Here is a 24,512-nt window from a genome sequence, read left to right as displayed (position 1 = left end):
CACCTAGAACTTGGCCCAGTGGCAAATAGACAACCAGCGCAGATTTCTGAGGGGAGCTACATGCTTATAGGGTCATGTTCCTGTCAGCACTCATGCTGCAGCATTCTGCACTTACTGCCGCTTCCAGATCAATTCTCCCAGTTCCAGAGTCAGCAACGAGCTTAGAGCTCCTGAAAATAATCCATGGGTACCCACTAACTGAGTCAATTAATTCAGGCCTAGAAATATACTTGCTGTTTAACGTTTTATTACAACTGCTGTTAATTTTTCACATCATAAAATAAGAGGTTGGTTTGGCGGCGGGGGCATGTTTCATGTTGTCCACCCTAAGCACCATGATACCGAATTCTGGTACTGCTCCAGTCTGAGTCCATGTAACACATGATTCCTCTTGATGACCTGTCTTCCACACAACCACCAGGTATCATTAAAACAGTAGATAAAAACGGTAGATAGTCACAGTAGCTGGGGGTGGGGTAGAGACTTAAGGGTCAGAAGCACTCGGCCATGTTAAAAAAAAATTGTCAAGAGGGTTTCTAAGCCAGCCTTGTAAATGTGCATACAAAAGTACAACAGCAATGTTCTAGTAGCTGGCAGAAATGGAGCTCCATCCCTCCTCTAACATCCCCCTGCACTTCTATGCAGAATGTGGAGATGGGGGGCTTCCTTCCTCAGGCGGCCTGCTTGATCCAGAGAGAGGTTAGAGAGCACTCCTGCCAGCTTGCTCACTTGCCTGCATGCAGCTTATTGTTCATTCTGCGTTAATTTCTGTGCCCGATCACAACATGCAATCCTCATTTTAAGCTTTGATGGTTTTACATTTTTTAAAAAATTCTCAGTTGCTGCATGGAACGTGTCTGATATGGGGCTGTCTGTTTCACACTACGTGGATAAGGGGCACTACATATAGATTTAGCATTGGTTCTTTCTGGGCAGCTAAAGTTTGACAAAACTGTGTGTCCAAAGCTCAGTTGTCTAGCAACTCACCTGCTGAGTCTACCTATACTGAAGACTACTGTTGCTTCCCTTTTTCATTCTTCTGGTATCCTGTACCTATGGTTTTCTGAATTACATGCTAAGATATGGACATATTAGAATTAAGCGTGTCATATAAACAATCTACAACAAAACCAGAGAACTTTATAAAACTGTATTTTTTAAAGAAAAATTATGAACTGTGGAGTTATTGCACACTAACACCCCCAATGTTCTGGAAAAGCTGCAAAACTCTTTCTTTTGGGGGGGGAATAGAAGAGAACAGAACAGAGTTTGGAAGCCAAGGCTTTAAACCCGCCCCCCGACTCCCTCCTTTAATTGGAAGTTTCAGTATTCATTAAAATCGGTTCTAAAAGGGAAAGCCTTTTAATCAAGTGGTGTGTCTGTGGCCAGTTGTTTTTAATTGGCTGGCAGATTGAATGGGCATGTTGCTTTCTCATTGGAACCGATTAACAAACTCTTCTCTGGTGATAAGAGAGGAATGGTGGTAGCGGTCCCGGGAGGCAAAATCTGTATTCTCTTCTGTGAGCTGAGTGGTCTCCATGCCAACTGTTGCAAGGGACGGTGTCACAACAAATCGCTCCTCCGGGGATGGCTTTCCCCTGAAAAACAAAAGGAACGCAGAACCTTCAGATGCCCCATTGTTTCCCAATACATCTGCAGCTGCACTCTTGAACTGTGTAAACAAAAATAGAAAAAAAGAGAAAGAGAAAAGGAATCCACTCTGCTATGCACAAAGACACGGCACTTGAAGAAAGAATGCAAACTTTTCCTTATGACTTGAGGGTTTGGCCAAAATTCATCATAGACTCTTTCCTTATGTAAGTTTTATTTTTAAATGGTCACTGAAGGTTTTCCCCCTTAATACATACATTTGTGTCTCTTCGGTTACGGTATTTCCCAGTTGCTTCAAATGATCCAGGCATATAAAACTGCACTAATGTTTGGTCCAATTAAATCTATACCTTATGGCTGAAGACCAGTTCATGTAAAATAATGCCTGCTCGTTTCCTTTTAGTGCTTTCCAGTTAGGATGCAACAATTCAAAGAATGAAAAGGCCCAGAAAATTCATCCTGCACTTCTGTTGTTTTTCAGTAAAATCGTAAAAGACTACTAAACACTTATTCAATGCCTTTTAAAATTATAGTTTTATATTCTGAATGTGAATTTAAATGTACTAAAGACCAATCTCAACTGCATTCACATCTAATTTGCAGAAGCATCCTTCTTAAACTGTTGTAGGAAGTGCAGTAGCATTTAAACCCTTAATGTCATTAGGGCCTTTTGAATTACTAAAATGTGTAAAAATGCTTCCAACCAGGGCAGTTTTGCCATATAGAGGGAATGAGTAAATACAGCCCCTAAAAATACTTGTAACATGTTCTTACTGCAAGAGGCACACATTATGGGAGTTTCCATGCCACCAGTTGTGGCCACAGAGTGATTACACCTTGAACTCACAAAAATGCTAGCAATTTTCTCAAAGTGAAAACTAGCTGCTAAGAGACTAACATTGACAAGGGTCAGATGCACACTTTGCTTTGAGTCTAATTAACATCTAATCCCATGAAAGACATCTCTTTGCAAGTGGTAAAGAATATGGTAAAGGCATGTTGTGGGGAGGGGAGTTAAGTTATTCATCCTCAATGAAATTCTGGACCACATCCGATGGTACTCTTGCTACCACTTTCCAGACAGCACTTCAAATTGCTATATTCTTCTAATTGCATAAGAACTGCATTTTCCTAACAGCACATTGCAATTTGAATGCTTAGTCCCCAAACAGACACACCTCCTTAAGAGAAGATATCAAGATGCTTATCAACTTTATATTTGTTGAGAAACTTTATATTTGTTGCATTATAAATTGATCATGGGGGGGGGGAACACTCTACAAAGGAAGGTTGTTCCAGATGTACAGCACAGAGCAGCATGGGATATAGGAAAGGGGCTCCTGGAACAACTGCAGAGATGTGGGAGTTGGCAGGTTCAGATATTTAGGAAGGGTGCCTAATGTTGCACCTTCTGAAATGCCCTCTTCTACAAAATTACTAAAAGTTATTAAGATTGCTGTCCTCCTTTGTATCTAGTAGAAGTACCTGCTGACAGATGAACTTATGCAAAGTAGTGAAAATGAAAAGATAAACAAGGACTCCTATAGGAAGAAATATAAGGGATGTGGAAAATGGCAAGCAAAGAAAGGTAAGATATGTGTTAATCATCTACGATGCTCTTCTGTATTTCAAGAGACATGGTTTCTGATGGATGGCAATTTCACGTTATGTTGTGGATATAGAGCAACTGCAATAATTCTTTGACAAAAACTGAAGGAAGCTGAAACTGAGTTTTTCAGGGTTAGAGAATGTAAGAACATATTTCTAGCATCCTAAACTTGTGTTCATTTGTTTTTTTAAACCCTAATTGAAGGTTTCCCTCAGTTAGTTTGATTCTTACTATTTCATTGGTTTGTAAATTTATTTAAAATTAATATTGTATTTACCAGGACAGGTGGCAATAGGTAAGAGACTTTGCTTCTTTGCTCTATATGTCATCTGGTAAGTACACAGCTAGTGTTTATAACATGTGAAGCAGCAATAGCAAATACAACAGAAGAGGAAACACTTGGAGAGTCTGGGAAAGCGTAAAGCAGCAAATGACCATAGAGAAGGACCTATAGAGCAGAGTATGGTACCCACATCCCCAGATGTTCTTTAACTATAGTTTCCATCATCCATGACCATTGACCATGCTATCTGGTTGGGAGTCATTCGGTACCCCTGCCAGAGAGAAGCTAACTCAAAACAGCCAGGGAAGTTCAGAATTCTGTAAATGAGTGGTTTGGTCAGGGTGATTTCTGGCAAGAGAATGACTTGGAGGGAAAGGGTTAAAAAGTTCCCCACCCACAAAAAAACTCCACCATAGCCTCAGTGGCTGCATTTTGTAGAAAAAAGTTATGTACAGTGATCACAGAACGATGCTGTATGTGATATATAATTCTACTCTTAATATGGCAAAGTTAATGGTAGTGCAAGTACTTATAAAACTAATATTATAGCTATTCACACACACATTTCCATAAAAGAGTGCATACAGCTCTAAATCCAACAAAGCGTAGCTGTTGATGACTATTATTATTATTATTATTATTATTATTATTATTATTATTATTTAGTATTATTATATTTCTATACCACCCTTCATTCAAAGATCACAGGATAATTTACAATACAAAAAACACAAAACAATCCCATAATAGCAATCATAATATAATATGGATTATTGTGGAGACCCCGATGACTAGCCAGAATGTTCTCCCATATTTCGCTACTAATTTTAAGATCTTCCTCCTTCCCCCTCATTGGTTCCTTGTGGACACAATGGAGTTGCTCTTCATTCAACCAGAGAATCAGAATCAATAAAGTAATTGTACTACCTGCTGATGCATTTCAAGAATGCACCATACAATGCACTTAAGTGCACTTCAAGTGCATCTCTGTTCATTCAAGTTTGTTAATGTTTCAGTGGCTCTGGGGGATGTAACTGGACATTTTGAAAAATAGGTGGGGTATAAGCTGATACGTTACATCTCTGCAATCTAAAGGATAAAACGGAGGTGGTACAGTTAACCCTACCTTAGGAAGTGTAGCAAAATTCTTGCTCCCTCAGAATCTATTAAAAGTGAGATTATAGTTGGTATGGTTCCATTTAGATTTAGCAGGTGGGTTGTAGGAGAGCCAAGATTCATTATAAGCAGGGCAGAAAGAATGACTTGGCCTTTACTTAATTAGCTATGCTGAATGGCTTATGAGAAATATGTCTTGTGGTATTTTGTAATATATCTGAGATCTAAATAACTTAGGTTGCAATCCTATACCTAGGATTAAGCGTCACCGAACTCGATGGAACTTAATTTTTACTCATGGATAGGACTGCACTGTTAATCTCAAATTAATTAAGGATATGAAACGTCTCTTTTCCTAGTTAACACCAACCTGCAGGCATTAAGTAAAAGTTGTTTTATCCATTGGAAAAAGCTGAAGTTGGCTGCTACACCTGTAGAAAAAAAAGACAAAATAAGCTGCACTATTGATAAACTGCTCTTAATAACTTGACACATAATCTAAAACTCTGCATTGATCCTTACTAATCCAAGCTGGCCCAAAGTTTAAAGGTTTAATAATGGTGGGAATGTGTTTTTCATATTTCTCCTCAAATTGAGGCTTTGCAATAGTCACTGAATCAGTTAATGCAGGCTGTAAATAACACTTGAGGGCAAGACAGTTTGAGCATAGATGCCATTTAGTTTCCAGGAGAATTCAAAGTGCTGGTTTCGACCTTAAATGGCTCAGGACTGCAATACCTCAAGGACTGCCTCTCCCCATATGAATTGACAGGGACCCTTCAATCTTTATCTGAGGCCCTCCTTCATGTGGCTCCTCCATGAGAGGTCTGAAGGGTGGCAACCCGAGAGCGGGCCTTTTCTGCAATGGCTCCCTGCTTGTGGAATGTTCTCCACAGGGAGTCTCACCTGGCACCTTTGTTACCTATCTTTAGCCATCAGGCAAAAACATTCCTCTTTCACCCTGCCTTCGGCTAATTAAACAAACTATGGCCGTTTAAATTGCGGGAGGGGGTATTGCTTTCGTTCCTTACTATGTTATGTATTTTTGTGCTTTTATATTCTAAACTGCCCTGTAATCCTCGGGTGAAGGACTGTCATACATACATACATGCATAAAACATGCTTGTGCCAAAAGGTCCAGGCCTGGAAAGTGATGGCATGTGTCTTTGGACGCAAAGTCAGGATCTTATGAATAAGGAATCCCTGAACAATGAGATCTAGGGGGGCAGAGTATTTAAGGTCTCCCTCTTGAGCCTTCAAGTTGCTGGCCCCTTGTTCACAAACCTAGCTAGACTTTGTTCAGACGCCCTGTGGTATTGACCCTGAACTGTTGCCTGACTCTGGACCACATTTTTGGCCTGACGTGATTCCCTGTGCTTGACCCTGGTTTGTTTAGATGGCAACCCTGCTTTCCTTGGTGTTTTGCTAAGAGGTTTATATCTCCTATGGTTGAGGGCACCCACCCAGCAGGACTCTCCTTATGTTCTGACATGCAGATCTATGGTTCTTTTTTTTTGGGGGGGGGGGATTTGCTTTCTACAAAATGGAGTCATTGAGACTACGATTTGAAAGAAAAGGGGCTGTTGTGGAGGGAAGAAGGTGATCGTGAACCCTTTTCTACCAAAAAAACTCCCACAAGCTGAATTTTACCCATCAAGAAAACATGCAGGCAACCATGCAGGTAAAAACTACACAGTTTGGGCAATATTGGGTGCTGGCTGTTTGTTTATTTAATAAAATTTATGTACTGCTTTATTGTAAAACAAACAAACAAACAAACAACCCTCAAACTGGTTTACAAAAACAATTTACCAATGAAATTAAAAAGGCCGTTAAAACCAATTTTAAACATTCAAAAATAATTAATCAACCGTAAGTTACAAAACCAGAGTAAAACACATGTCAACGTTCTACAGGTTTGAGTAGGCCATCCCCGCAGTGACTTGAGGTGAAAAGATAAGAACTGCCCCTGCAGCTCACCTCAAATTGCTTCCTCTCAAATTGCTTCCTCTGTGGCTGTATTTTGTAAGAACAAAACTATCCCTAAAAAGAATCAGGGAGCTACATCTACAGCTACGTAGTCAGTGAAATTGAATTAAAGCCTGGGAACCACTACGATAGGCTGTGGTACTTGCTATTTTAGTGCCACATTGTACTACATTCTAAATCAGACACACACAAAACCCCTAAACACCTGACATGCACAGACTCTTTTAATACTCTTTTAGCTTAAAGAGTATTTCCTCAGATTACATTTCTTGAATATTTAACATGTTTTACTTCATAAATCAAAGGGGCTTCCACTTTGTAGTCAGAAATTCTGGTATTTAATGAGATTCTTATTGAGATTCCAATCTTCGAAGCATTTTTCTCAGGAGGATTTATCTAGACGGGTGGATGGGAGGTTATGAATGGATATGACCCACTTATATTTTCATCTTAAAAACAACATTCCTGTAAGGCAATAACTCCACCTAATTTATTCCACGAAGGTGCAACAGAATAAATTAAAATATTTTGCAAAAGGTATCAACTAGTAGAGCCTGATCATTCTAAATGCAACCAAGCTATTTAAATGCCTGCAGGGCTCCCTAGATGTTGCTGCACCCAGTCTCTCGTCAGACCAAGCTAAATGTCAGGAATGACAGAAGCTTGTGGTCAGCATCTGGAGATTCAGAGGTTCCTTATCCCAGATTCAAAGAATCTTATTTTATGACTTGCAACAAAACCATACATGTAATCTGCAGTCAAGCTCAGGGCCTCCGTGTCAGACAGACACTGCCAGGTTCAGAGAGGAAGAGAGCAATGGAGAAAAGTTCTCAGTGACACCTCCTCTCCTCCCATCATTACAAAATTCATCTCCACTGAGACCTTCCAATGTTCAAGTCTCAGGGTCTTTCAGAAGTAGTGCAAGAGAATGGGTTGCATTGGAAGATTAGGGTTACATCAATAAAGGGATGGAAAGTGTAACTGCATTTTTATCTGCCTAACATTTCTTCTGCTACAATTGGATTGATTATGCTCTTATCATCCTCCTCCTCATCCTCCTCCTCCTCCACCCCAACAACTTTTGATAGTCTAAGCTACAAAAATAAGCAAGTAAATAAAAAAGTGTTAACATCAATGAGAGGATAGGACATTTTCATGCAACTAAAACATAATGAAAACTGAGACCGATCTAAGTGAAAACACTTACCAGGTGGTAGCCCTGGACTCACTTGGCCAATGTAGAAATATAGAATAATTGCTAATCCCAAATTAACAAGAGTGTAGATCCACTGAATAACAAACATAATTGCAAGTGATCCTATTGCCTGTTGGAAAATGGAAAATGTAGGATTACTCTGGGGTACAGTAACTAGCGCTGCCATTTCCCCCCAGAATGTTTACTTTATTTTAAAATCAAACATAGCTAGGCAATCTGAAGGAGAGCAAATTGCTTAGAATAATTATTCCAAGTCTCACCCTACTTTTTACAACTTTTCAGGACCTGCCACAAAACCCATTCTGGTACTTAGCAGAGGTGGGGGATAACCTCTCATTTAATGAGTAAGTCTTCAATGGCATGGGAAACAAGATGCATTTTGAGAATGAAGCAAATTACATGACCCACATTCTCCAAATGCCAGACTGAGCATGTGATTAGTCTAAATTAGAATTTTCAAAGAGCACATGGTGATCCAAATGGGAAAAGCAGCTGAAAATTTAGCTCCATTTAGTTTGAGTGACAAGCAGGAGAACACAAGAGTTCTACTAAATCAGACCAAGCGTCCATGTAGCCCAGCATCGTGTTTCCAATCATGTGACCCGCCAGATGCTTCTGGAAAGCCCAGAAGTAGGGCATCTCATATGCATACTGCTTCTGAATCTGGTAATTCCATGTAACCATCAAGGCTAATAGTTGCTGATACACCACATCTGTATACTCACCTTTTAAAGCCCCCTAAATCACTGTTCACAAGGTCGGTTTTATCTATACTGAAAAACAACAACTTTGAAATCTTAACTCCATTGGGTTCCATCTTACCCAATTGTGAACAGGTTCCTGGTGATGCTATACTCTAACTGGCTGGTTCATTTTGTAGTTCCCTGATTTGAAGCATCTCATAGTGTCCTGGCATCTCACTCCAGATTGCATTACCTTTTTTGCTACTTCTTGTTTCTTCCTAGGTTTCCAACCCAACACCTATACCGATTAAAACTTCGTATTCAAAGATACTCTCTTGCATCATATATATGGAACCTTTTCTGTGAAGCTTGAAGCATCCCTATGGATCTGTAAGTAATGTTAGTTGCCACTTGCTTATTATCCTAAAGAAAGGTTTGAAATATTATAGAGTAACTCACACCAACAAGGGAAACCCAACGGTCACAGAGTCTGGAGTAGAAGGATGCTGGCATTTTCTGAATTTCTAATTCTTGGCTTTGTTGTTTTACATTTAAATCTACAGAAGGAGAGAGACAGTAGAACAATGGATAGATTCTGAAGGATCAGGCCTAGGCACTCAAGTGCCCTTAACAGGGATCACATAGTTCACTATGCCTGAACAAAACTTCTTCCTTCTTCTGTCAGAAGTTCAAATCCAGCTGCAGTGTCTTCTCCCTCCCACCCCCCAAAAACCTATTGCTTTCAGAGGATACAATTCAAGTATCAGGTGCTGTGTTGTTCTGAAGTTTTCTAGAAACAGCAAGCTAACCTTTCTCCTTTATTGATGTGAAAGTCCCAAGAAAGCCCTAGACTGCTTCAAGAGCCAAAATCTCTGCAAGGAGAGCCTACTGAAGATGGTTAGTTAAGAAAGGGGCTAAAATTAAGGGATTCTTCAATGGCAGCTCCTCTGGAGGAGGGGTTTGGAGAGGCTCAGGTAACAATTTCCCCACTACTAAGCAGATGTTTTTGTTCCTGTCTACAGTCCAGCCTTTGTTGGCCAATCAAGACAACAAGGGGGCTACTCACATAGATGCTGAGGGAGTGGCCTTCTTGGCATGAGGCTTCCCTGACAAGCTCCAAGGTTTCAGAGGAACATAAATATATCACTATACGTGCAGAACATAAAGCTGGCCAGTACTCCAGCTCTTCTCCTTTCTCCATCCCTTTCCTATTACTGTATTCCTTGCAAAAATGAAAATGAAAATCCCAATTATTTGGAAACACGGTTTGTGCCAATCGCAATATATTATGCTACAACTAGTTCTGCTCACAGAATTTAGAATTTATTCACATTCAGATAACACAGCAGTCCAACTTATGAGATCTTCCAGTAAGATTGTTTAGGTAAGGAGAGCTTTTGCTGAGCTTAGCTACTGAACGCTGCATGCCTCAGGTCCTTTTCACACTACAATTATGCAGAAGGCAACATTTTGGAAAGGGAAAAATATACGGGCATGAAACCGAACAATTTCAGTTTCTAGACCACAATCAGAATTATCTGATGAAGACCACCACAATCATTTCTGCTTGTAAAGAATGGAGAGTTGATGTTTAGGATGTTAACTTTTGGAAGCAATTACCTCCCATGTCAAGGTAAAAATAAATGTTGCGATACATCTCACAGTGAAAGGATTCATATGTAGACTACTGGCACAGTACACTGTAAATAGTAAATCTTCCTGCACTGAATTAAATCTGGGCAACATTTCCACAGGCAAATTAGAGGAGAATCTCTTGTGAATCATTAAAACAGACTCTACAGTTATGAAAAAAAGGATAAATTGTTGCCAGGTTTGACAGACTGACCCTGTAAAACCAATTTCCATCCTTGCCTATGGAGGAGTACCAGCAATATTCTTCATTTTAAAAGGTAAGTTTAATTGTGTTTATTGTTACCTTCCACTTGGTGACTGGCAGTTTTGTGCCTCTCTTCAAAATGCTGGCCTCTGTCTTGGTCTTGCTTCTGCTTGGGTCCTACAGCAACAGAACTCTCTTCATCCTGGTGATTCAGCTCTGAAAAGCTCTGCATACTTTTGTCACTGGATTCCAGGTCACCACTGCAAAGATCCTGGGTAGAGGCAATGTTATTGCCAAGATCCAAGAGAAAGCTGTCTTGTAACGTTTGTTTGACTGCCTTCTTCTGCTTCCTGGGCTTGGCCATTTGGCTAACACCCATGTCCTTTTCTTTTCCCTCAAGACTGGCCCCTGGGTCTTGGCCGGGAGGCCTAAAAATATGATCCATGTCTTTTGTGAATTCTAGCAAGGTGCCATCGGATCGGCCTTGCATTATTCCACCTGATCCATAACAGGATGGCTTGTCCAGTATTAAAGGCCGAGAACAGCTGAGCACGACCTTGGAATCCTCTCTCAGTATCTTTTTGGAGCTCTGCTGAAGTCTGTAGCTCATGGAGACAGAGAAATAGGAGTAATCCACGACAATATAGGTAAGCATGAAGTTTATGGTGACAATTGGAGCGAGAACATTCACTTGGCCAATGAAAACGAAGGCCATGGTGATAAGGCTTGTTAAGCAGATTGCAGCCACCGGGGTTTTGTTTGGTCCTTTCTATAGTTAGAACAGAAAGAATATGCATATTGTTATGTATGAGTAATAATCTGATTAGAATCTTTGCAGATAGAATTCACAGAATTGTAGAGTTGGAAGGGACCCTGAGGGTCATCTAGTCCAACCCCCTGCAATGCAGGAATCTCAAGTATGTCATACATGACAGATCACCATCCAACCTCTGCCTTAAAAGCTCCGTGGAAGGAGAGCCCACCACCTCCCAAGGGAGTCCGTTCCACTGTCAAACAGGTCTGACTGTCAGAAAGTCCTTCCTGATGTTTAGTCGGAATCTCCTTTCTTGTAGCCACACTAGGGGAGGAATGAGTTAGCTCACTCCCCACACTTTCATTACAAATCCCTTCCCTGCCCCTGCTCAGCAGCTATTAATTGTAAACAACAACAAAAAGTACACAAACAGAGGCAGCAAGTGTGTCTGTCAGATCAAAGAGAAACACTGTGATGCATTAGCTTTAGAAGTTTAATGTGGACCCTCACTTTAAACAGTGCCTGTGTTCTAGAGTGTTTCTGAATTCCAGCTTAGAGAGAAAGGGTTCGCCACAGGCCTTCCCTCTTAAAACAAACAACAAAAGAGCTTGAGAATCATTTGGCAAAGAAAGATGCAAGAATATGTTGAGAGGTAGCAGATGAGGTACGAACAATGTGGAATGAGGGTCCATTCCAAATAAAGTTCATGGTTTAGAAGCTAGTTTGGGTTTTCTCTTACACAAAGTTTGGAAGATTACAGTGCTTCCCACTCAGACTGACTGGAGATCTAAATATCCCTCTGCTTCTGGAAACTCAATTAGCAGCTAGCTACTACTCTGGTGAGATAAACCGAAGGTATGCTTGTCCGAACTTTTGTGTACTGTAAAGAAAAGGCGGATTAGTCTATGTTCCATGTTTACATACCCCCCGTCCAAGAAATGCAAGTATCGGTATCACATTTTCTTGGGCGATGCACTGAAGGATTCGAGGTGCTCCATACAGACCTCCCATGCAGGATGCTAAAGATGAAATGTACAAACCAAGTAAGAATAAGAAGCCCACCAAGGACACCTAAAATAAAAGAAACAAAGCAAAAATTGGCATGTTTCTTGACTAATGCTGCATACATTACAGGGCTGGCTCTACCATTAGGTTGAGTGGTGTGGCTGCCTCAAGCAGCTGTTTGAGCTGTACAGATGCTACACCTTCAAAGCACATTTGAAGCGCATTGTTTCCTGCAAATAATTCTGGCCACTGTAGTTTAGCCCTCACAGTTACCATTCCCAGCAACTCTTAACAAACTACAGTGCCAAGAATGTGCTTTAAAGGTATTGTGCACACACAGCCTTAGTTGTCGTGAAAGGCCACAACATGTTAGGTATTTTGTTTGTTTTCTTGTACTTCTGCTCCTAGGAAGACATGCTTCTGGGATTTTTTTGTGCACCTCAATTGGGGGTGTCATTTGCTGTTCCACATCAGACAGCAAAATGCCCTGGGCCAGTTCTGAACATCTGTGGGGTTACACAAGGGAGCTGGTATAGTATGGTGATGAGTTGGTAAATCTGGAGTCCAAATCTCATCTCAGCCATGAATTCACCAAGTCCACTCACACTCTCTTGTAGCCACTGCAGACTGGCACTCCGCAGCATGCCAGGATCTGATGTGGGAGGTCCCTAGGACTGTTTCCTGGGCAGCAAAGGAAGCCTCTGAGCCGAGCTTGCTGCCTGGGTAATTGGCCCCACCTGCTCACCTAATCAGCAATTTGCAAGCAGGCATGGGTCACCAGGCTTAGCCAGCCCCTCCAGTATATAACACAGGCCACTCTGCAGCCACTTTTTGTTGGGCCACAGCACTCCCCAGGTGCAATCCAGTAGGGGCATTCCTCCTTGATGGAGGTTGGGGACTCCCTCATTTCCAGTTGACCCCATAAGTTATTCTGGCAGGCGGGCCAGAAGGGACGGGGTCTACCCAATGCCTATGCTAAACTCCTTACATCTGCTGTCAATCAAGTTGTGGCCTGATTTCACCCAAATATTAGTTGCCATGTCTCTTATTCTTGGGTCAGCCTGGATAGCTCAGTTGGTTAGAGCGTGGTGCTGATAATGCCAAGCTTTCAAGTTCAATCCCTGTATGGGACAGCTGCATATTCCTGCATTGCAGGGGGCTGGACTAGATGATCCTCAGGGTCCCTTCCAATACTACAACTCTATGATTCTATTGGGGAGGGCCAAAGAGATGGGGGGATGCCTTGCATGCAAGTGGTCTGGTGTGCGCTTCTATTTTCTCTGCCTCAGCTACTATTGTTAATTTATAGGCAACAGCATTGTTTTACAGGGCTGGTGTAAGGATGATAGAGACAATATATGTGCAGAGCTTTGAACAGTTAAAACATAGTATGCTAGGAATAATTACTTCTAAGTGAATATGATTGTGATCAGGTTGAAATCTAAACTCTAAAGAACATGGCAAAAAGGCGGGTGTGGGGAGGATGGCTTCCAATCCACTGGGAAGCTCTCCTAAAATGAAATGATTGAAATGAATGACAGCTGTTCAAGGACAATTTAAAATGTAGGATTTCAGCGCAGCTTGCCCAGGAAAACATCCTGGTGGATATTTCATCTCAAATTAACATGAAAGAACACACTTTAATTTGCCCTGCATGGCTAGCAAGTATGAGCTCTGAACAGAGTGAAGCAATCCCATAGAAAAAGCTCCACTTAGCAGCAGCAAGAAACCTGCACAGCTTACAGGAAATGCAGCAGATTCTCAGTTCCATTTACATACTGGAAGGAAGCCTGAAGAGAGTTTTATTTCAGGGGAGTGCACTTATGTAGACAGATAATCAAACCGGAAAAGACGCAGAAAGCTAAAAGCCTCCCGATAGCCGGAAAACAATCCCATCTATCTGCCTAATGAAGAAAATCAATGTTATAGATGTTTATTTTTTACATGGAATATAAACAGATCAGATATTTCATATAAATCAAAGTGTTCTTCTGAAACACGTTCTAAATGATTTATTGCAGAGTGATTGATCTTGGATGTATGCTTCAAAAGATGGCTCCTGTGCAATATCAAGGGGGTTGCGCAAGATTGAGCACTGAGTGGATTGGGTCCTTTTCTTTTCCTGTCTTAAACGTCGAAGTCACTTTCTTCTCAAACTGTGTTAGAAAAGAACAACTCTGTAGCCCAACCTTGCACATGTTTACTTGGATATAAGTCCCACGAGTTTACTGGGTCTTGCGCTGTGGGTTAAACCACAGAGCCAAGGACTTGCTGATCAGAAGGTCAGCGGTTCAAATCCCCGTGACGGGGTGAGCTCCCGTTGCCCGGTCCCCACTCCTGCCCACCTAGCAGTTCGAAAGCACATCAAAGTGCAAGTAGATAAATAGGTACCGCTCCGGCGGGAAGGTAAACGGCGTTTCCGTGCGCTGCTCTGGTTTGCCAGAAGCGGCTTAGTCATGCTGACCACATGACCCGGAAGCTGTACGCCGGCTCCCTCAGCCAATAAAGCGAGATGAGCGCCGCAACCCCAGAGTCGGCCACGACTGGACCTAATTGTCAGGGGTCCCTTTACCTTATTCCCAACAGGGTGTAGGACTGCAGCACCAGTGCTTTAAGCAGTTTGCAGTTAGAAAAACCGCATTTCCCACCATTTGATCTAGTAATCCAACTAACTTATTCCCCGTGCATAATAACAAAAGGAAACAAAACAAAGCTAGCACATGTATCTCATGTTTCTTTTCTTATCATGAGAACAACTAGAGGCCTCAGCTCATTCTGCATTACATATTCCCTACTAGTTACAAGCAAGGTCTGCAAATATATTAAAACAGCGGACAGAGTAGACTTGCCCAGGAGACAGATGAGATGTAAAAGCACACCTGGTGCTTAACAGCAAGTAACCAGCACCCCATCTGTCATTAGGCCTAGACATACTACCAGAACTACTACTACATCTGGGTACTATTACCACTGTTTCTGCTCCTCATGAGTAAACACTCTGCTCCTTTTCTGGGTTTGCTAAGGGAAGATGAGGAGAGGGAGGAACACTGAAGTTGCTAAGCATCCGCAGGATAAATTGCACCCATTCTGGATCATGTGGCTAGAATGAAACAAGGATTGAAGTTGCTGAGGGGGCACAGGGAGAGTTATTCATCAAACCAAGCGTGTTGAGCCTGGATTGGGAACACTAACCTGTTATTTTTTGTTACAGGTAGGTAGCCGTGTTGGTCTGCTGTAGTTGAAACAAAATAAAAAAATTCCTTCCAGTAACACCTTAGAGACCAACTAAGTTTGTTATTGGTATGAGCTTTCGTGTGGATGCACACTTCTTCAGATACACTGAAACAGTGTACAGTGGACATGCGGGTTGCAAACGTGATCCGTGCAGGATGCACGTTCGCAACCCACAGCGGCGCATCTGCGCACGCACGGGTTGCAATTTGGCACTTCTGCGCATGCACGGCCACCGAAACCCAGAAGTAACCCGTTCCGGTACTTCCAGGTTTCGGTGGGTCCGTAACCTGAAAATACGCAATCTGATGCGTCTGTAACTCGAGGTATGACTGTATCTGAAGACGTGTGCATGCACACGAAAGCTCGTACCAATAACAAACTTAGTTGGTCTCTAAGGTGCTACTGTTATTTTTTGCTATTGCACCGAGCAATCTCAGAGGGCAGTTCTCTTACATGGGAAGAACACTTAGCGTTCAATTAGCATCTGTTATTTGGGGACAACATAGCTGACTTCATGCTCCCCTTCGTATTCCCTAATTTCTAAATGCGGACTGAGCACAGGAAGCAACCTTATCCGGAGTCAGTCCATTGGTTAATCAAGCTCAGTACTGTCAAGGATGACTAGCAGCTGCTCTTCAGGGTTTCAGACAGCAGACGCTTCCAGCCCTACCTGGAGACGCAGGGGATTGAACCAGGAACTTCTGCATGGAAAACAGATGCTCTACCAATGAACCACACCACTGAACTACAAGCCTTCTATAGCTGACATGCATTTAATAATAATTATATGATTTCCTAAGAAAACATTCAGTTTTATGTATATATATCACCTAAGAAAATATGGCATATCATAGAAGTACAACCCCTACACGTTTACTCAGAAGTATTCCCCACTATGTTCAATGGGACTTTCTTCCTAGTAACTGTGTTTAGGATCACAGCTTGTTTCTGCTTATGAAAGCAGTCTGCAGGACCAGGAAGATCAAAGAATTCCTGCAGTCTTTCAAAACCAATAAAACCCACACAAAACCAAACTAAGCTTCTTTCTTCATATACAAAACTGTGTTGCTGACAGAGAAAAAGAACAGAGGAAAGGGGAGGGGGGCAAGGAATATAAGTTTTCAATTGTAAAATGAACAAATAAATAACTGATTTGAAAATAGCATTGCTACCCACTATCATAATACATTTTTAAAAGTCATCTCACTGTGCATTTGAAAACCAATAGTGGATTGTATCAAGATTCGCATATAATTTCAGTTACCCAAAAGGTCTGTATTTGAAAGTGCTACTTGACATTCCATTCACAACTTGGAAGGAAGTTGTCTTTTCATTGAAAAGTACTTTTGAAAAGCTCAAAAGTACACACACACACACCATTCAATGAAGACAAATTCTTCACAAGGAATTCTTAATTCAGATTTGATCACCTCTAATATCCAATTTACTTTATTTCCTTCTCTCTTAAGTTTAACAAAATTGCATTTGATGACGTTACTTTAAGAATAAATGACCAATATACTACCACATTATTTTTCACAAATTACATTTGCCACGCAAGACCAGCAAAGTGCAATTCTGTCAGCATATTTTAATCCTTTTATTACATCAGCAGCACCTTGTATCGCTCAAAATAGAAAGAAAGCCCTTGTCTCCTGATTCCTGTGTTTTCATGTTGAATAGAGATGGGCTCAAGCTTTCTTTCCGAAAGAATTTGCTGAGCAGTCTCTTTTCCGAAAAAAGCAAAATTTAAACTAGCATTTTCCATATGGCTTGCATTCTCTCTGTTTGCTAAAGGTAACAGCCAAGTGTGCTCCTTTTCTACTGTGCTGGACCCATTAAATACACATTATGACAACAAGGCTGGCTAGACCAGAACACAGTGTGAACTGCATTCACAACAGGGGATTACTTTCTAGCAGACCAAGTAAGAGAGCTCCATCATGATTGGTCTGATGTCTGCAGGTTTAATACCTGCCTACACAACAGGAATACAGTGCGGTATAACAGAGATCTTGGCTCAGGTCCCTGCTCAGCCAGGAAGCTTACTGGGTCAAAGTGAACCAGGCACTATTTCTCAACCTGACCTCCCTTAACAAGTTGTTGTAAGTAGAACATGGTAGAAAATAGGAGTTGTCTTGAGATCATTGGAGGAACAGCAGGATTAAAATGGATTGTGATGGTTAATAACTTGTGAACCAAAAGCGAAAGGCAGGCTACAATTGAATGGCTATTAACCCAGCTAAGTGACCAGCAAAGAGAGCTCTCCAAGGGTGCTTCCAGACTTTCGCCATTTTGGGGTGGGAGTCAATCATGTGCCAGAAAACAGAGGCTGTGCAATTATAGTTGGTTGGGAGGTCTTATGCAGCAAACCTGCTTCCCAAAAAGACTGGACTTTTTGTGATAAGGAAAGTGACATGAAACACACTGGGAAGTGTGAGATACGATGCAACAGAGATTTCCCTCTGGCTCTGACGAACTGCCATTTGGAGAGAGGCTCAGTGCTGCAAAGGGCCTGGCTACACCTGCCAACATGTAGTCTGCCATCCAGGTGCTGGTCGAGACCCATATCTGCTGAGCTTCAACAAGATGGCAACATCATGTGTCCTCAGACCATGCCCTGGAAGTATTAAGAAACTGTTCTTGAACATGTAAGGGCAAATTGCTGAATTGCATCCTTAAGGATGCAAAGAACCAAAGAATCATAGGGTAGGAAGGGACCACAAGGGTCATCTAATCCAAGCATAGGCAGACTCGGCCCTCCAGATATTTTGGAACTAAAACTCCCATCATCCCTAGATAGCAGAACCAGTGGTCAGGGATGATGGGAGTTGTAGTCCCAAAACATCTGGAGAGCCGAGTTTGCCTATGCCTGATCTAATCTAATCTGTTGCAATGCAGGAACCTTTTAGCTCAAGATGTCTCCCTGGACTTTCAAACAATGAAGTGCTAATTTCAATCACAATAAGCTAGAATGGGGAATTAAAAGGAAACCTTTTATATCAGACTTCATAGCTACAAATTGGCATATATATATCACAATGGAATGTCTAGTATTTAATAATCCTCTTAACTTTCACTGCAGTTATGCTGGGCTAAATCTGAAAGTGTAAGATTGACTTTCTGAAAGGGAGCCTTTATAATTTTATTTAGCAATTTCAGTTTGGTCTGGGGTTCCAGTGAAGGAATAGGGGACACTGAACAATATAGAGCATTTGCTGTTTGATAATATTGGCCTGCTTTAATTCTTAAGGCTCTTAGTTCAATCCCTCTGTTAAGAGGTAATACTGAGATCTGTAAGAGAATGTAAGCTGCCCAAATCAGTTTTCCACAGTAAATTGTGTGGGATATTCCAAAAGGAAGTAGACCTTCATACTGGCTACAAAGTGTAATTTTAAGGCAGCAGTTCCCATATTTTTGTTGTACAAATGGCCATTTATTGTAAGCTGCCTAAGGAGTACCATACAAATGCTGAAAAGTAAATAAATAAAACTTTGATCTGCATAATAAACAAAATTCTGCAGATGTACAGTATGCAGAGTTGTATCTATGTTGTATCTATTATTTATAAAGATAAATAATATACTACATATATTACAATATACTACATTATGATCACTACAGGCATTTGAAACGAATAAGAGAAGTTTGGGAAATCCAAAAACCTCGTAAGTCCCTTCTCTGTCTCCATTCCTCTAACTCTTCCTGGAGCATATAGCTCATATACAGTAGTTTGGTCACCTGTGATCTATACTTGCTGCTGCTATTTGTGTAATATACTGATCACGTGTGTAACATGTTGCTCTGCTTCAGGGAGCAAGGGTAGAATCTCTTGCCTCTGACTGAGAATTAAAACATAAGTTTGCTGTACACCTGAACCACGTAGACTCTGGCTTGTGTAAACCATAGTAAGCCTAGTTTAGACAGTGCAAACGCAAACTAAAGTGAAGAAGTGAGGTGGCAAATCAGATCACACAAGGGGAGGAAGACAGAGTGCACAAGTCCAGCACTCAGCTACATAGTGCCAGACTATGATTTGGCTTTTAGTCTGAACAGACTCAAGCTCCAGGACACAGAAACCCTATAGCTTGTTTTCAAATATGCAAGTTTTCAATTATGCATTTTCAAATCCATCTGTTTTATGTAGCTAGAGAATCTCAGTTAGCTACCTTTTCTGCCATCATAAAATCATAGCGCAGTGATACCCGGGTACAAGTGGCTCCCAACAAAAAAACAAATACTATGTATAGAAACCACCTGCGAAGAAATAAAAGAAATATTAGTGCCAAGCATATCAATTATTTTTCTAAATTATGTTAGGCATCCATTGCCTTACAGTATAAAACTATCCACTTAAGTAAATAATCAATGATAGTAGCATGTAATCTTCCTTGCTCTACATTCTGAAAATGCTCTAATAGTTGCTTCCTTGCTATTCCCATCTGAGTCGCTGCACAAGTGGTGCCCAGAACTAGACACAGGTGAGATCTGACCAGTCATATTACCCAGTAAGACAAAGCATATAGGAGTATAGTCAAGTACTTTAACAAGTGTGCCACAATCTCTGGTTACAAATCAAAATATTTATCTGTAAACCAAAGTGAGAAACATCATTTAGGTAGCAGTGTATCTCATTTATTATAAATTCAAATCCAATGGGATCCTTTAATTTAAGAATTATTTCTAAAAATCCATTTGCTGTGGAATCTATCTAGGGATCTGCGGTGGATGTTAGAGAAAGACTCAGCCTGTTTGTTTCATATTCCTTGTGGATACTTCCCCCCAACTAGAGGAAGAGGTTGGGGCTTTCCCCCTCTTTTCTTTTAAGATTTATATCCATTTCAGACGAATCTCAGCATCCACAAATTCTTATATATCCTCTAAATCAGAAATAGAAGGTGGGGAGACAAACATTAATTCATTATTCTTTTTGCTAAGCTGCCCAGGAAGATTCTTTGACTCTCTGCCTAGGTTTGATTTGTCAGGTAATAAATAAATCTATTTTCATATTACAATAATCTATATCACACATGACAGAAAGAAAGTTACCAGGAGGTTTCCTCATAAGCACCACCACCTTGTTTTCAAGGGACTTACGAAACACCTATAGCAGATAGGGATCCTAGAGGGATATCTGTTGCAGGCTTCCTGAGATCACCACTCATATTGAACCCAGCCATCACACCTGCGTTTTGGGAACACGGGAAAATAAAGAGGACACTGTGTTAGATTGCTGTAAGACAGTAGCCTTTTTAAAAACATCACCGGTGCATATGCTGATATCAGGGCCATGTATACAAGCTTTGTGATTAAGCCATCAGGTATCCAGTGGCAACAAGCTACAAACTACATGCCCACAAAGAGGTTCTTTGTTCCAAACTGGACAATGGCACTGGAAGAAAAAGCAGAGATTTAAACAAAAAAGGACTTATCTCAAAACTATCACTTGAAAGCAGTCCCCTCTCCAAATGACCGCTGACATTCAACTCTGCAAATCATTCAAACAGGCCACACATATTATGTGGGTAGTGTACTCCAAATATATTATAGGTTCTGACACATTCACAAGATAACGCTTGTTACAAAATGTTTAGATCATGAGCCTTCAGGACAAAGGGATCCAGCATTTGCCCTTTATGTCTGTGATTACTGTTACCCACCCTCTACCAATTTGGTATAGGTGGGCTCTCCTTAATGAATTAATTGCAAAGTGTTCAATTGGTAACTATTTGATAAGACAACAGTCACATACATACTCTCAGTACGCAAGGGAAAGGATTACCCAGCACCCTGCAACACACATCTTTCTTCCAAGTAAAAAGGCACTAGAACTGAACCGAAAGAGCACTTTCCTATGTTACAGCTTACAGCAGCTCAGACAAAGGGCTTATCGGCACTTCCTCTTGTCCCACTGCTTTTCCCCAGGGAAAACCACTCCTTAGGACTCAACTGGAGCAAACAGCAATCGGTTTTCAGTGGGTTGCTGTTTGTTCCGATTTAGAGTGAGTTTTCCCTGGGAAAGGAGTGGGGCAAGGGAAGTGTGGGCAAGCTAAAAGTCAGTTTACGGTATCAATAATCATCACCTTCTTTGCTCTAACTTGGGCCTTTCATTCTTACCTCAGTTTTGCATTCACACAGTAGCAATCTGTCATTTTTGTCTCAGTTCAAATGCTATCTTTCTCTGCTACCAACACATTCTTTGATTGCTCTGCTTGTTTTGATTCTGTCTTGTTCTAACCCAATAAAGGACACCCCAATCCAACGGTGTTTGGGTGCTGCTTGATACTTTTAAGATTGTCCCATTCTGTAAAATCAGTTTCCTGTTAAAGGTTGTACTTTTAACAGCAGTCACTCCCTGCTGGAATGGAGGACCGATTCAGATGGTCTGCCCTCAAAGGCTAATGGAAACTGATTCTTGAGTACTCTGGAGAGTTTACCAGTGGATGGAGACTGTGATCCTTTTTAGGCCCTGGTCCTGTTGTGAGATGGCAAGATGAGGAGGACTGTTGATACAGTCACTCCCAAGGTCCTCTCCAATGCTACAGGGTCCATACAGCATCTTGGTTTATTAAGGTTGTGTGGGAAATGTTTATTTTTATGTACACAACTTAGAGATGTTTACGCAGTATATAAATGCCATAAACAAAGAGGTGCCTGCTTCCAGCTTTGGCTGATTTGCCAGCTATGTCTGTTCCTCAACCAAGATAACGTGTACAGTTTTGCATGCTCTAGCAACCTTTTGCCTAGATCACTGTAGCACACTCTACTTAGGATTATCCTTGAAAATTGCCAAAAAAGTGCAGCTAACACAGAATGCAGTTTCCAGAATAATGTTGGGTGCCTCTGTGCAATCTACCATAATGTCCAGACATGGCATTAACATACAAAGCCTATTCTAGTATCAGCTATGCTTGGATTTCAAAGGGGCCGTATTTGGGAATGCCTAAGGCTGCAATTCTAAAAACACTTACTGGAGAGACCATATCCTATTGAACCCAGGGAGACTCACTTCAGAGCAAACATGCTTAGGATTACTCTGCAAGTACATATCTCAGCCCAAATGAGCAAACTGTTTAATACATTTCTGTACACACACACACACACACACACACACACACACACACGTATGGTTAAAAAAAATCCTGTCTGCCTACATCTGGAATGGCTTTCCCTCTCAGTATTTTTAAACTATCTGTGGTTGTTGTTGCAATCTTTCTGAACTAATTCAGTAAAATCAACATCTCCCACACCCACAACTTCTCATGCAACTGATGCAACAGTTTAATTGCTTGGATGACAGAGCCACTTCTTTACTATTACATTACAAAATGTTCGGGAAGAAAGCCAGTAGCTTCATCTGAAATGCTTTAAATATCTATTACAAAGAAAGGAGCAGAGCTGCATGACATTATTGGCCATGTGGCTATAAAATAAAGTAATATCACTGTTACTTACATCAGTGGAGCATGATAAACAACAAATCCAAAGACACTGAGAATGAAATTTAATCCACAACCTTCAATTCATTACAGTATTGTTATTATTCTCTGTCTAAGCAGTCTCTAGAAACGACACGTTAGTCTGATTTAACTACACTGGAGCCAGATAGTGACTTAGTTGCAGAACTCTACGTTACCGTAAGTGAGACCCAACTATGACCTTTGGTTCTGGCAGGCTGAAGTAGGAGCAAGACTGCTCCATCTGTGTAGCTAGAGCTGCAGTTGCCTCTGCCAGGCTGTTCAAGTTATTAGCTCTGCAATCCTAAGGTCCCTGGCAGAGTGCCCCAGGGGCTATAGGGAACACAGGATCTATCTCTCCCCAAGGGCAGAAAAAAAGGGAAAGAGCTTTAACCATTGACAGGGATATCTGAAGTCAGAAATCCTTTCTCTACCACCATTAGAACTTCTGTAGCCTTTCCCTTAACAACACTGGAACTCCAATATTGGTAAGGCTACAAATTGGGGGTGGGAACTGAAGGAAGGACATAGTCTCCCTTTGCTGGATGAGGTAGTTAAACCACCTTCTGTTTCCATCTTCCTCCCACACTTGGAATCGCAGCTTCAGATGAAGAATGGGCTTGAATTAGTCAGAACCTCATCTTTTTTTCATAGAAAGCAATGGCCTTTCTGAAAATATTGCTCATGTGGCTTTCTGCCATTTCAGAATGTCAAAGCAATTCCTTACATTTATTCTCAGCTTAACAGGTGCATCCAGGCATAAAACCAGCCACTGGCAAACTCCAGTGCTGCTAAACCACACTCACTGGTAAATTAAGAGCATGATTCCTTAAATCTACACACTATATTCAGTACCGCCCACATGGATCTGCCAGTAAGATTATCCACCACAATTTGCATTTAACCAAATGTTTTGTTATGACACTATATTATAGACAGGGGCCAAGATCAATAAATGGGCAGTCTATGTCAAACACAAGAGAGGATAGGAGTCTAAATAAAAATGCAGGGAGATCTGAGTGAAAAACCTTTGGCTTGCAAGTAAAAAGTTTGCAAACCATTTGTCAGATCTAGAATGGTTTACACCTGTGGCCCTCCGGGGAACCTGTGGCCCTCCAAGTGTTGTTGAACTCCAATTTCAATCATGCAGCCAGTATAGTTAATAGTCGGGGGTGATGGGAGCTGCAATCCAACATCATATTGGAGGACTGCAGGTTCTTTAGGCCTGGTTTACACAGATTTTAGAAAGAAGCAAAAACCTTGACTAGGGGCCAATCAGGGCCCCAGAGAACACTGAAAGAAGAAAGACTGGTGCTAGTATCCTTCATCACATCTTATGTGGTAGCTCTATATCCCAGGATCTTAAAGAATAACTTGCAGTACTAGCCTACAAGTGAAAAGCGCCCCTCAGTCTATACAGCCCAACAAGGACTTCATAAAACTTCTTCTAATGTTTGTCTGGGAATATAAAACAAGAGCATTTGTCAAGCTCATCACAGGCCACAATACTTGGCTGGTGGTCTAGGTTTGGGTTGGTGGGTCACATGTTTAAGGCTTTCTTGAGAGGGGAGTTCAGGCATCCACACAGCTTCATTTTCATCTTTGGCTATTTAGACCAATGCCAAAAACAAAATTCTACGGAAATTCTCTAGAATGTAGGACTCCTACAGAATGTTCAGACTAGGGAAATACCAAGTGACTGTTTGCCATTTTTGTTA

At 41.3% G+C, this 24,512-nt stretch overlaps 1 protein-coding gene across 6 annotated transcripts in view; it reads right to left on the bottom strand.

Annotated features, from left to right (window-relative positions):
- Positions 1-230: 230 nt before the first annotated feature.
- SLC12A8 (solute carrier family 12 member 8) overlaps positions 231-24,512 on the bottom strand; it is a 65,619-nt gene continuing 41,337 nt past the window's right edge. For 5 of the 6 annotated variants that reach the window (XM_083584988.1, XM_083584986.1, XM_083584985.1 and 2 more), the window contains 8 exons: positions 20,435-20,522; positions 19,507-19,594; positions 12,023-12,169; positions 10,444-11,113; positions 8,967-9,064; positions 7,816-7,933; positions 4,990-5,050; positions 231-1,598 (listed from right to left, as the gene is read on the bottom strand). In XM_083584988.1, the coding sequence (XP_083441114.1) occupies positions 1,433-1,598; positions 4,990-5,050; positions 7,816-7,933; positions 8,967-9,064; positions 10,444-11,113; positions 12,023-12,169; positions 19,507-19,594; positions 20,435-20,522 (1,436 nt within the window). In that variant the 3' untranslated portion in view covers positions 231-1,432. The remainder of the gene's footprint in view (positions 1,599-4,989; positions 5,051-7,815; positions 7,934-8,966; positions 9,065-10,443; positions 11,114-12,022; positions 12,170-19,506; positions 19,595-20,434; positions 20,523-24,512) is intronic. The other variant, XR_014541403.1, reaches the window with a different exon arrangement.

The sequence above is a fragment of the Podarcis filfolensis genome (assembly GCF_964270895.1).
Source record: "Podarcis filfolensis genome assembly, chromosome: 1".
NCBI lineage: Eukaryota > Metazoa > Chordata > Lepidosauria > Squamata > Lacertidae > Podarcis > Podarcis filfolensis.
This window is presented reverse-complemented; position numbering and strand designations above follow the sequence as displayed.